The sequence below is a fragment of the Equus caballus genome, chromosome 11 (assembly GCF_041296265.1).
Source record: "Equus caballus isolate H_3958 breed thoroughbred chromosome 11, TB-T2T, whole genome shotgun sequence".
Classification (NCBI taxonomy): Eukaryota; Metazoa; Chordata; class Mammalia; order Perissodactyla; family Equidae; genus Equus; species Equus caballus.
Window position 1 is genome coordinate 16801747 of NC_091694.1, and position 12914 is coordinate 16814660.

The 12914-nt window shown below is 35.8% G+C and overlaps 1 protein-coding gene across 2 annotated transcripts in view; it reads right to left on the minus strand.

Moving 5' to 3' along the window:
- Positions 1–12914, minus strand: part of EFCAB3 (EF-hand calcium binding domain 3) — a 498542-nt gene that overhangs the window by 99242 nt on the left and 386386 nt on the right. For both annotated transcript variants that reach the window (XM_070227127.1, XM_070227129.1), the window contains 4 exons: positions 9549–9602; positions 8943–9047; positions 7149–7202; positions 6441–6545 (listed from right to left, as the gene is read on the minus strand). In XM_070227127.1, coding sequence (XP_070083228.1) covers positions 6441–6545; positions 7149–7202; positions 8943–9047; positions 9549–9602 — 318 coding nt within the window. The remainder of the gene's footprint in view (positions 1–6440; positions 6546–7148; positions 7203–8942; positions 9048–9548; positions 9603–12914) is intronic.

Below are 12914 nucleotides of genomic sequence, written 5' to 3' on the forward strand. Positions count from 1 at the left end.
TGGGAAATCTCAAGAAAGGAGAGAAATTCACCCAAATCTAAGGTATTGCAGGCAAGGCCTGATGGCACAAATCCTTGGTGTGGCTTTCCTGGCCTCGAGAGGTCTTTAAGGTTCAATCTGAGATTCCTTACAAAATTCCAGCAAAACAGATTTAAGAGCCTATATGATCAATTGCTATTCTTGCTGCACTTATGTAAATAATTGGGCCAAGTTTCTTGAAAGTAAACTTATATTGCAAACCAATTAGTCTTAATTTGACTATCTTTGGTAAAAATGAGGGTGATTTTTAGAGAGAAGAATTATGTTTCAGTGAAAAACTATAATGTGCATTTGTGGACATTAGATCCTAGTTCTGTTAATTGTCTTTGAGGCTTTTTCTACCTGTGAACTGGACTGGATCCTGAATTCTTCTACTGAAATACCTGGTTACAAATCTCGAAACTAATGTTTCCAATTTTTACCTCATTTTCATTTGCAATCATTGAGAATTGACCTGCTCTTTTTCTTGAAGCCTTGTAAACTGAAGCTGAACGACTTGATAGAAATTTGAGATTCCTGTCTGTTGCTGTGTAAGCTGTAAGCCACTCAGAAAGATACCTGAATGCCTGATGACATCATCAGAGACATTTCAAGCTGCAAAAGATGCTTTGACTCTGACATCTAGAAGTCTTCTTGACTGCCTGCCCCCTGGACTCAGGAACTAGTTTATAATTTGCTCCAACCATTAACCTTGCTACCTGCTTCCAACATCACAAGGGAGAGAAGACCACGACTGCATTCTATTGTTTAATTTGGTTTACAAATGAGTCTTACTTAAATGACAAGGATGTTATCAAGCTGGATGTGCTGTCCAGCCTCAAGAATGCCTGCTACTTTGTTAACTCTGCTAACTCAGTAAAAAGATTTCCTTCTACAGGCTTAAGAAATTGCCACAGAAGCAGAAAAATAATATATAGGGTTGCAACAAAAGGGAAAAACAATACTTTTGACAACTTTCTCCCAGTGGCTCATATAGCCTCTACTTGTTGTGCTATATGCCCAAAGTATAATCCAGAGAAGCCACTTCATGACTCACTAGGCCACTTTCCCTTCCTAAGGGACCCTTTGACGTATGACAATTGGACTTTGTCCAAATGCCACCATCTCAAGAATGAAAATGTCTTGTAATGATCTGTATGTTCTCACATTATTTTGAGGCTTTTTCCTTGCAGAAGAGCGATGGCTTTAGGTAAATTATTATTGAAAAGAATAAATTCCTGTTTGAGGAATTCTTCCTGAGTTACACAGCGACTGGGAACTCAAATTTATTTGTAATATTTGGGAAATATCGCAGCATTTCCACTGTGCTTACCATCCTCGATCCTCAGGATTGGTAAAAGACCTAACCGCACAACCAAAACTTAATTGGCAAGGTTTCAGAAGCATTTACTCTTTCACAGCCAAAAGCTCTTGTGCTAGTGCTCCTTAATCTTAGATCTACACTTTTTGTAAACATCGGCTGTCTCCTTTTGAAATAATAAAACAGTCTGTGCAATTAGATGAAGAAATATATGAACCAGCTTTGCTTAAGGGATATGTTACATTGTTGTCATGGTCTTATTGATGTGCTTAAAAGAAATGAAAGATTGGTAGCTGATTCTTTCACAGAGAATTCCCAGAACTTGAGGATTATGGACTGTAACCTGAAGAATTTATTTATTAAAAGAGACATCAAATAGGACTCTTTGCAGCCCTGTTGGAAAGGACCACACCAGGAGGAGAAGAAGACGGCATCTGTTGTAGACAGCTGTCCCAAGACTCCTGACCAGGCCTGTATTCCCAACATTATATGTCCTCATTTAAACATTTGTCATGCTTAAACTGTATACCTATTTTATAATTTGTTTGGAATATTATTATACTTAAAGAAAGGGATTAATATGGAACAGACTGGTCTCGAAGGCCAGGAATTTATTGAGTGACTCCTAATGGAACTCAATGGTTATGTGGAACAAGTCTTTGGACTTGGCTACGGCCTGGATGGCTAAGACACTGCACCCTGAGTTTCCTTTAAAAGCAGGGAAGGAGTCAGGCTGAGTTAAAACCTGTTGCCAATCTCCCTCTCGTTAAGGCCAGATGGGCTTGTTCAGAATTCCACTGGTATGCCTATATTTTCAACTATATTTGCTCCTTCCTTGGAGCTAAAAGATGGCATTATTACATATGGAATCTCTGACTAAATTTACTCAAGAAGCCCTTAATGATAGTCAAGCAGGAATACCCTTATTTAAATACTGAAATGTCTTTAATGAGAAGGGCTGTCCTTCAAAACAGGATGGCTTTGGATGTTCTTATTGCATCCCAAGGTGGTACATATACAATCATTCAGACTGGATGCTGTGCTTTTATACGTGATGAATCTTCCAATGTGTCATCTCTGCTAAAATACATGAAGAAGCAAGTGGATGCCTTATGCAATCTGACACCCAGTCTTAAATTGTTTGATTAGCTCCCTTCCGGTATCAGTTCCCTTTTCCGATCCGGATTGGAATTCCTATTTCTACTACTTCTTGGAATTCTTGTACTAGTCATAATATTCAAACTAATTGTTGTTTTCTTTACTCAGTGTTGTAAGAGTAGCATACAAACTAAAGTAATTATTGCTTGACGGCTTGAGATGGTTGATCTTCTTATAACCCTGGACAAATTTCCTTTTCTGATAGGGACTATGACTAAGAATTCATTTCAGACCAATCCTTTTAAAAATGCTGAGTTATTATTGTTACTGTACTTGTTCTATAATCATATACAATGTAAATGTGAAGTGTCATAGAAAAGCACATATACAATGTTTGTGCAACAATCTAAAATTAATTGGAAATTACATGACATATGAAATGCTTCCTCTGTTAATATATATATAACTCTATGCTTGTCCACTATTTCCCCCCAACGTGGACGACTAGGCAAATAAATGAGATAAAAGCCTAGCACCGAGGGACATGATGGACCCAGGGCAGGCAGCAACCACCCTGGCGCCGAGGGACAATATTTTGATCATGAATGCTTTCTATCAAAAGATTAGAGATCAAAAGGGGGAAATGACAAATCGAAATGGCAAGCAATAGGATATAGTGGAGTATAGGAGGAAGCCATTTGGTGTAAACCTAATTTGGCCTGACTTTGTTTTTCCAAAAGGGCCTGACATGGCCATCGAGCATGCATTGTAGATCTGCTTTAAACATTTCCTATGGCAAGAACAAATGCCCTTAAGATAATGGTGCAAAGTCCCCCCACACTGGCATTTCCTTAAGGATAAACATCTCTCCCCAGGCTGGGAACTGATTGCTGCACTCAACTTTGACCACCCAGCTCACCTGTGACCACCCAGCTTGAGACAACAGACCTGCCACCCTACTGTGTCCACGGAGACAGCAGACCTACTACCTGCTGTATCCATCAATCGCTGTGCCCACAGAGCAGTCTTGTGACTACAGTAAAAGGGACATTTCAATCATATGTGAAACATCCTCTTTTTTTTTTTTTTTTTAAAGATTTTTATTTTATTTTTTTTTCCCTTTTTCTCCCCAAAGCCCCCCGGTACATAGTTGTGTATTCTTCGTTGTGGGTTCCTCTAGTTGTAGCATGTGGGACGCTGCCTCAGCGTGGTCTGACGAGCAGTGCCATGTCCGCGCCCAGGATTCGAACCGACGAAACACTGGGCCGCCTGCAGCGGAGCGCGCGAACTTAACCACTCGGCCACGGAGCCAGCCCCTGAAACATCCTCTTTGGGGGATATAACCACTCTGTAAACCCCACTTCTTTGGTGCCCTTTCTTGCTCCGGGAAGAAAGGCCCCAGGTCATGGTCCTCACATTTTAGCTCAGAATAAACTCACCCAAATTTTCATTTATAGATTGGTTATGGATTATTTTTGTTGACATTATGGTGAGAAAATATAAGATCTCTCAGCAAATTTCAATTATACAATACAGTACTGTTAACCGTAGTCACCATGCTATACATTACATCCCCACAACTTATTCCTCTTATAACTGGAAGTTTCTACCCTTTGACCAATATCTCCTCATTTCCCTCACCCCCAGCCCCTGGCAACCACCAACATACTTTTTGTGTCTATGAGTTCAGTGTTTTTAGATTTCACATATAAGTTAGACTACACAGTATTTGTCTTTGTCTGACTTATTTCACCTAGCATAATGCCCTCAAGGTTCATTGATGTTGTTGCAAATAGAGGGATTTCTTTCTATTTTATGCCTGAATAATATTCCATTGTATACATATATATCACATCTTTATCCATTCACTTTCTATGTGACCTGCTTCTTTCTCTTTGGAAACTTTTAAAATCTATTTCTGGTGTTCTGATATTTCACAACATACTCTGGTGTGGGTCTTTTTCCATTCCTCGTGGTAGGTACTTTGTGAGCCCTTTCAATGTAGAGTCACATTCTTTCAGATCTGGAGATGTTTCTTATATGATTTATTTTATAGTTTTGTCTTCTATTTTCTTTGTGTTCTCTTTTTAGAATTCTTCTATTATTCAGTTCTTGGATTTTTAGGATTGATTTTCTTATCTTTTCTCTCCTATTTTCTACCTGTTTTGTATTTTTCTTCTAATATTCAAATTAATCTTCCAGCCCTTTTATTGAATTTCTACATTTCTACTGCTTTTTTTTTCCCTAAGGAGCTTTTTTCTGTTTTCTAAGTGTTTTTTTTCATAGTGCCTTCTATCTTGTTGCATAGCCTCTTTATTTTGTTTCATAACCATGGCCCTGCTCATCTTTATGAGGATATTAGTTAAAATTGTTTTGAATTATTTTCCTGCTTTCTCCTTTGACTATTTCCTCCAACTTCCCTCTTTTTCACTAGTTCTTACTTCTGTCTTTCATGTAAGAGACCTTTCTCATAAGTCATATGGTTTTTGGTTATTTATGTTTAAGACTGAGGTTTTCTTTTGCAGTAGCACAAATATCAGCATCTCTCTGTCCTTTTTTTTTTTTCAGGTTGCAGATGTCAGTATCTGAAGGAAGGATATTAGAATTCACTGCCAGCATTTAGGCAGGCCAGTGGGAGAAGATGACTTGGGAGATCTCACCATGCAACGTGTCAACTTTCAGTTAATCTCCCTGCTTCAGTAGTGGATTCACTCCCAGCCTTGGCTGAGTCTGATAGCCCAGAGTCTCTCTAGTTTAATCTCTCCAGAGAGAAAGTCTCTATGCTGCATGGATAAGGGATACTTACTTGGCTGTGGAGTGAGCAATTTGATCTTTTCACCTTTTGCTTAGATCAAATTGCTCTTTTAAAAGACTTTCTATCAATTCTTCTATTTTCAGCCATATCCCATACTCCTGACTTTACAGGTAACTAGTGTCTCCACTTCCTGAGCCTTTTACAGTTTTGTGACATGGAGTGGCTTTCTTCTTGTTTGCTTCTCCTCTCTGACTCAGTTTTCACCTTTTATGATCTTTCATTCACTTTCTGTTTTTCAAAATTTAATTGACACCTCATCTGCTATAATGTTCTCTTAGTCTTTGTGGATTATGCCTTTTAATTTCTTTTACATCCTTTCAGTATTTTAGAAAGTGGCAAAGATAAATGCAAATATTTAGTTTGTAATATTTATCCAGAAGCTCAAGATATATAGCTCTATTTTATCTACTCAACTAGATTATGAACTTTTTAAGTTCAAGGACTGTTTTATTTTGAGCTATAAGATTCTGACATGTATCTTCATATCGCCTGAATATAGAAAAATGCCTTAAATATAGAAATTATTTAATAAACATAATTAGATTTTTAAAATGAAAAATCTAATAACTAATTATTTTATCTTTTAAATATTTTAAAAACATTTTCATATCTTCACAGTCATCATTTTGTTTATCTTCACCATCATCATTGTAGATAAGCATTATTATCCTAATTTCACAGATGGATTATATCTGAATTATTGATTAGATCAGGTGAAATTAATAAAGGATTTCCCGACATAATGTGAATATCACAGTGTACTCTATACTTTATTATCATGAGATTATAAATGATTCCCCAAACTTGCCATGGTCAGGTATGTCTCTTTGCCTTTTTCAGTGCTTTTATTTTTAGTTTTTGCCACTTCCTACTGTCAAAACTTTCAGGTCCATTGGAAATAATATCCATTCTGTGAAGCCTTAGAGTCCAGGAATAGTCAATGTCTCCTTTGCGCTTTTAGAGAAGTACATATTTATTAATATTATAGCATGCATCACAGTGCATAGCATTTGTTTTTGTTTTTGTTTTGGAATGTGCTGTCCCTCTCTACACTGAGTACTTTTAGGACCTGGACTTTGTCTTATTCATCTTTGTGACTCAGAGCCTAGTATAATGTCTAGTACCTAATGGCAACCAATTAAGTTTTATTGGATGAATGAATATCTCATTGGTAAATTAAATGCTTACCATCAATTGGCAAACTTTTCATCAATACAGAGTTTTCTTTCAGTTGGAGTCTTAACCCTATGTTTTTCAGAATATTTTCCAGGTCATCATAGTTAATTTCATCCCCTTAAAAAAGAAAATAATGGTAAAAGGTGAAATTTCAAACTTCAAATAATAGTAGTAGTAGTAGTAGTAGTAGTAGTAGTAATAAAATCAACCATGTTTGTGTATCATTATTCTCAAATATAGGATATAAAGTAATGGAAACATTTAATGTTGTCTAATTACATAGAATCAGAAGAAGGATTCAGAAATAGAATTTCTTTCTGGTAAAAGGGAGTTCTTCGATGTCGGGAACAAAGAACAAACACAGCACACAGAAAGCTAGTGTTTCTGCAACAGTCCACTAAATTTGCAGGTACAAACGATTCTGCCAGCAAGTAATATTTGCTCTGCTGTTTTATTTTTGCCTGAATTATGAGCTTGTTCACAATGGTCATATTACCTGTATGTGTAATTTGCCCTGCCATTTTGCTATTAGAACAGTAGAAAAAGAAATTCTATTATTGAAAAACTCCAAAGAATAGAGGCATTGTTATTTAGGCTTTACACTGTGGCCTTTTAAATAAGTTGTAAGTAACAACTGATTGTAATAATGAATAACATTTAGTTTATTAAGTATTAATAGATTATTTTTCTTATGCCTTCTCATCATTTCTTCTCACTCACCTAGCAGTTCATGTAGTTCATCCAGAAGTTTGTCCAGTTTAACTCTTCTCTCATCTACAAGACAAGACAAAATTCAGATAGAGTCTTGTTATGGGCTTGTGTTCCCTCAAATTCATATGTTGAAGCCCAAACCCCCAGTGTGACTGTAATTGGAGATAAGATCCTGAGCAGACTAATACAGGTCCCAATTACATAAAATTCTTAAACTGTGAAGTAAAGTGTAAGGATTTAGCAGTTGCCTAGAGTTTTTTTTTTTCTAATTAGATATTTTAATTTTCACACTATATAAACATAAGTTTGAAAAAAGAAAAACAATCTAAATATGATAAATACATTTATTCTATACATTCAACTTTTCCTTTCTGTGTTCTTCACTTGTTAGAATGGAAGAGAAGAAAAAGAAGAGAAATAATTTTCATTTTTTGTTTGTTTCTTATTTCAGCTTTATTGAGGTATAATTGACAAATAAAATTGCAAGATATTTAAAGTGCACATCATGGTGATTTAATATATGTATACATTGTGAAAGGATTCCCCCATCTAGTTAATGAACACAACTATTATCTCACATATGTATCTTTCTCTTGAGAACATTTAAGTTCTACTCTCTTAGTAAATTTCAGTTATACAATACAGTGTTATTGACTATAGTTACTACGTTTTATAGAGCATTGCATTAAAGCATATAAATTTATTTAAAGTATTTTTACTTTCTGTTCTTTGGATCCCTTTGGTTTATTGTTGTGTCTTTGTTTCTTTGGTTGTATTTTTAAAACTCAGCTCTTGGTAACCTTCACAGAACATAGGCTGTAATATTTATTTTGAGACATTCAGTTAGACTGTCCTCTAGATAATTTAGGGTGGGGCCATATTCCAACTCCAACAGGAGCTTTACATTGTTTTGTTTAGCTCATGTTTTACACACAGAGTTGTGAAAAAAGGATTAGAGGGGACAAGAAATAGGAGACTATCTATTTGGCAAGCAGAAAATCTTGATTTCAAGAATGATTGGACCATATTAGATACACTTAGGTAAGCCAGTACTTCTGGGGTGCTTATAAAACTATTAATCAATCTACAGAATCCTCTCAGGATGCTAAAGAAGTTAAGATGCTTAAGATACTAAGAGCTAAATAGAGTGCTTTGATCAGATACTGTTGCTAAAAGTCATGCAAAAAGCTATTAATTCCAGATAAGTATATTAATATATATATTTCTCTATATTGTAAAGGTAAGCTCTTTTAACCAAATTAACTGTGGTGGGGGTTGCTTATTTAAAATGAAGATTCATGGGCTCTACCCTAGACCTAATTGATCATAATCTTGATGGTGTGGGTAATTTCTATGCAATCTAAATCTTGACATTTGTGAATTTACTAAGTGTAATTGTTAGGTATATGTTACATATATTTTACAGTAGTACAAATAACATTTAACAGTTTCCAGCACTTTCTTTTTTCCCCTTCTATTTGTTATTCTCTGAATTCTCTCATAATTTTCTCTTCCCACCCCTCAAATGTATTTTTGCTTTATTTTATAATTTATTTACTTGATCCCAACACTGACCATCATCTCATTTGGTATTTTCTCGCATAGGAACTCTGCAAGCAGCAATATAAGCAATTATTGATATTTTATCTGAGGTTAATATTAAGAGACAATATATCTCCATTCTTTAGGAGTGAGTCTCTATAGACTTTTGGCTTCTTCCATGATATTAACAACCATACTTGAGATGTTCTCACTGAGAAACAAGAATTTTCTTAAAGGTCAATGTGTACTTGAAATACTCACTATCAATCGGCAGGCGACTGCACAGTTCATCGACTTCGTCCTCTTCAAGAGGGAATCCCATGTTTTCAAGAGCATCATCTATTTTATTGACATTAACCTTTCCTCCTTAAGAAAACAAGGGATAAGAATAAAAGAAATATGTATTTATGCCAAAGAGGGAAAAAAATCCTTGGTGATATCAACCAACCAACACAAACAGGAAGTAAAAAGCAATGGCATGATGAAGTTTTTGAAGTGATCAAAAGAACTAGCTGAGGATTAGGAATAGAAAAATTCTCCTTGTCAATGTTCCAGGAAACACTGTTAGAACAGTTTCTAGGATGAGTTTACCCAGAAGAGAACAGGCAAGACTACTGAATTATTGCAACAAGACAACCAATGCACAAATTTCTTACCATTAAGTAAGACTTGAGATTTGCCACAGTGACAAAATAGTGTAGGCTATTTCCCCAAATGTGATGGTGTACAACTAAGAATGAGAGCTCATAAAAAAGCCAGAGTAACACGATTATCAATCTAATCATTGAGAACTAAGAGAGATGTTAGAAAAGTAAATGCAACAGCTTGAAGATCTGTTTTCTCTTCCTTGGCATGCTTCTCACTCACCTCTGTAGGTCTTCACTCCATCCATCAACCTATTTTTATACACCATCTTATGATCTGTAAGATAAGAGTCAATTTAATTCACCAAGAAGTGGAAATCCAGAAAGACAGTAATATTTAGTTATTTGTAAATTCTTATAAAGGTTTATTAGTTATAATCCAAAGAAGAAGGGAACAAAGAAATGAATAAGGGGGCCGGCTCCGTGGCCGAGTGGTTAAGTTTGCGTGCTCCGCTGTGGCGGCCCAGGGTTCACATCCTGGGCGCGGACATGGCACCGCTCGTCAGGCCACGTTGAGGTGGCGTCCCACATCCCACAACTAGAAGGACCTACCTGCAACTAAGATATACAACTATGTACCGGGGGGGTTTGGGAAATACAGCAGGAAAAAAAAAAAAGGAAGATTGGCAACAGTTGTTAGCCCAGGTGCCACTCTTTAAAAAAAAAAAAAAAGAAATGAATAGGATTCTCAAGGTTAACTATTCATTCCCTGGCATCTGATGTACTATTAGTGCAACTCTAATATGTTGAAACATAAATCTTTTTCTTTTCTTTTTTTCTAAAGTGTACCTTCCTTCTTTTCTACAACTCTTCTGACTATCACCTTTTCTTATCTTTAGATTTAGACATGTTTTAGATGTTGGTTCCAACATTTAAACCTGTTTATTCATAATAGAAGTACCTCAAAGAGAGCATCACTCCCAAATTAAGAATTCAATGGTAAGGACAGGATATTTTATTCAGAATTGGCTTTTTCTACATTTATTTTCCTCAATTTTAAAAAATTGAGATATAATTGACATATAGCGTGAATAAGTTTAGGGCAAACAAGATATTGATTTGATAAATTTTTTTCTTTTTTTAAAATTGTTTTTTTATTGCAGTAACAGTGGTTTATAACATTATATAAATTTTAGGTGTGCATGATTATATATTTCAATTTCTGTGTAGGTTATAACATGTTCACTACCCAAAGGCTAATTACAATCCATCACTACACACATGTGCCTAATCACCCCTTTCACCCTCCTCCCTCCCTGCTTGCCCTATGGTAACCACAAATCTAGTCTCTGTTTCTATGTGTTTGTTTGTTGTTTTTATCTTCTACGTAGTGAGATCATATGGTATTTGACTTTCTCCCGCTGACTTATTTCACTTAACATAATACTCTCAAGGTCCGTTCATGTTGTCACAAATGGCTGGATTTCATCATTTCTTATGGCTGAGTAGTAGTCCATTGTGTATATATACCACATCTTCTTTATCCATTTGTCCCTTGATGGGCACCTAGGTTGCTTCCAAGTCTTGGCTACTGTGAATAATGCTGCGATGAACATAGAGGTGCATATATCTTTACACATTTGTGTTTTCCTGTTTTCTGGATAAATACCCAGCAGTGGAATAGCTGGATCATATGGTAGATCTATTTTAATTTTTCGAGGACTCTCCATACTGTTTCCCATAGCGGGTGCATCAGTTTGCACTCCCACCAGCAGTGTATGAGGGTTCCTTTCTCTCTACATCCTCTCCAACTTATTGTTTCCTGTCTTGTTAATTATAGCCATTCTGATGGAGTGAGGCGATATCTCATTGCGGTTTTGATTTGCATTTCCCTGTTGATGTTGAACATCTTTTCATAGGCCTGTTGGCCATCTGTATATCTTCTTTGGAGAAACGTCTGCTCAGATCTTTTGCCAATTTTTTAATGGGTTGCTACTTTTTTTTGTTGCTGAGATGTATGGGTTCTTTATATATTTTGGATATTAACCCCTTATCAGATACATGGTTTGCAAATATCTTCTCCAAGTTGTTAGGTTGTCTTTTCATTTTGTTGATGGTTTCCTTTCCTGTGCGGAAGCTTTTTAGTTTGATGTAGTCCTGTTTGTTTATTTTTTTATTGTTTCTTTTGCCCAGTCAGACATGGTACTTGAAAATATGCTGCTAAGACTGATGTCAAAGAGTGTACTGCCTATGTTTTCTTCTAGAAGTTCAATGGTTCCAGGTCCTACATTCAAGGCTTTACTCTATTTTGAGTTAATTTTTGTGTATGGTGTAACATAGTGGTCTGGTTTCATTCTTTTGCATGTGGCTGTCCAGTTTTCCCAACACCATTTATTGAACAGACTTTCCTTGCTCCATTGTATGTTCTGGGCTCCCTTGTCGAAAATTAGCCGTCCATAGTTGTGTGGGTTTATTTCTGGGATCTCAATTCTGTTCCATTGATCTCTGTGTCTGTTTTTGTGCCAGTACCATGCTGTTTTGGCTACTATAGCTTTGTAGTATATTTTGAAATCAGGGAGTGTGATACCTCCAGCTTTGTTCTTTTTTCTCAGGATTCCTTTGGCTATTCAGGGTCTTTTCCTGTTACATATAAATTTTAGGACTCTTTGTCCTATATCTGTGAAAAATGTTGTTGGAACTTTGATAGGGATTGCATTGAATCTGTAGATTGCTTTAGGAAGTATGGCTATTTTAATTATGTTAATTCTTCTAATCCAAGAGCATGGAATATCTTTCCATTTCGGTGTCTTCTTCAATTTCTTTCAACAATGTTTTATAGTTTTCAGTGTGCAGATCTTTCACCTCTTTGATTAAGTTTATTCCTATATATTTTATTCTTTTTGTTGCATTTGTAAATGGGATTGCATTCTTAATTTCTCTTTCTGCTACTTTGTTGTTAGTGCATAGAAATGCAACTGATTTTTGTATGTTGATCTTGTATCCTGCAACATGACCATATTCATTTATTATTTCTAAAAGTTTTTTAGTGGATTCTTTAGGGTTTTCTATATATAAAATCATGCCATCTGCAAATTGTGACAGTTTCACTTCTTCCTTTCCAGTTTGGTTCCCTTTTATTTCTTTTTCTTGCCTAATTGCTCTGGCTAAGACTTCCAATACTCTGGTAAATAAGAATGGTAGAAGTGGGTATCCTTGTCTGGTTCCTGTTCTTAGAGGGATGGCTTTCAGTTTTTCTCCAATGAGAATGATATTAGCTGTAGGTTTGTCAAATACAGCTTTATTATGTTGAGGTACTTTCCTTCTATACCCATTCTATTCAGAGTTTTTTCATAAATGGATGCTGCATCTTGTCAAATGCTTTCTCTACATCTATTGAGATGATCATGTGATTTTTACTCTTCATATTGTTAATGTAGTATACCATGTTGATTGATTTGTGGATACTGAACCATCCCTGCATTCCTGGAATAAATCCCACTTGATCATGGTGTATGATTTTTTAAATGTATTGTTGTATACAATTTTCTATTATTTTGTTGAGGATTTTTGCATCAATGTTCATCTGTGACATTGGTCTGTAATTTTCTTTTTTTGTGTTGTCCTTGTCTGGTTTTGGTATCAGGGTAAT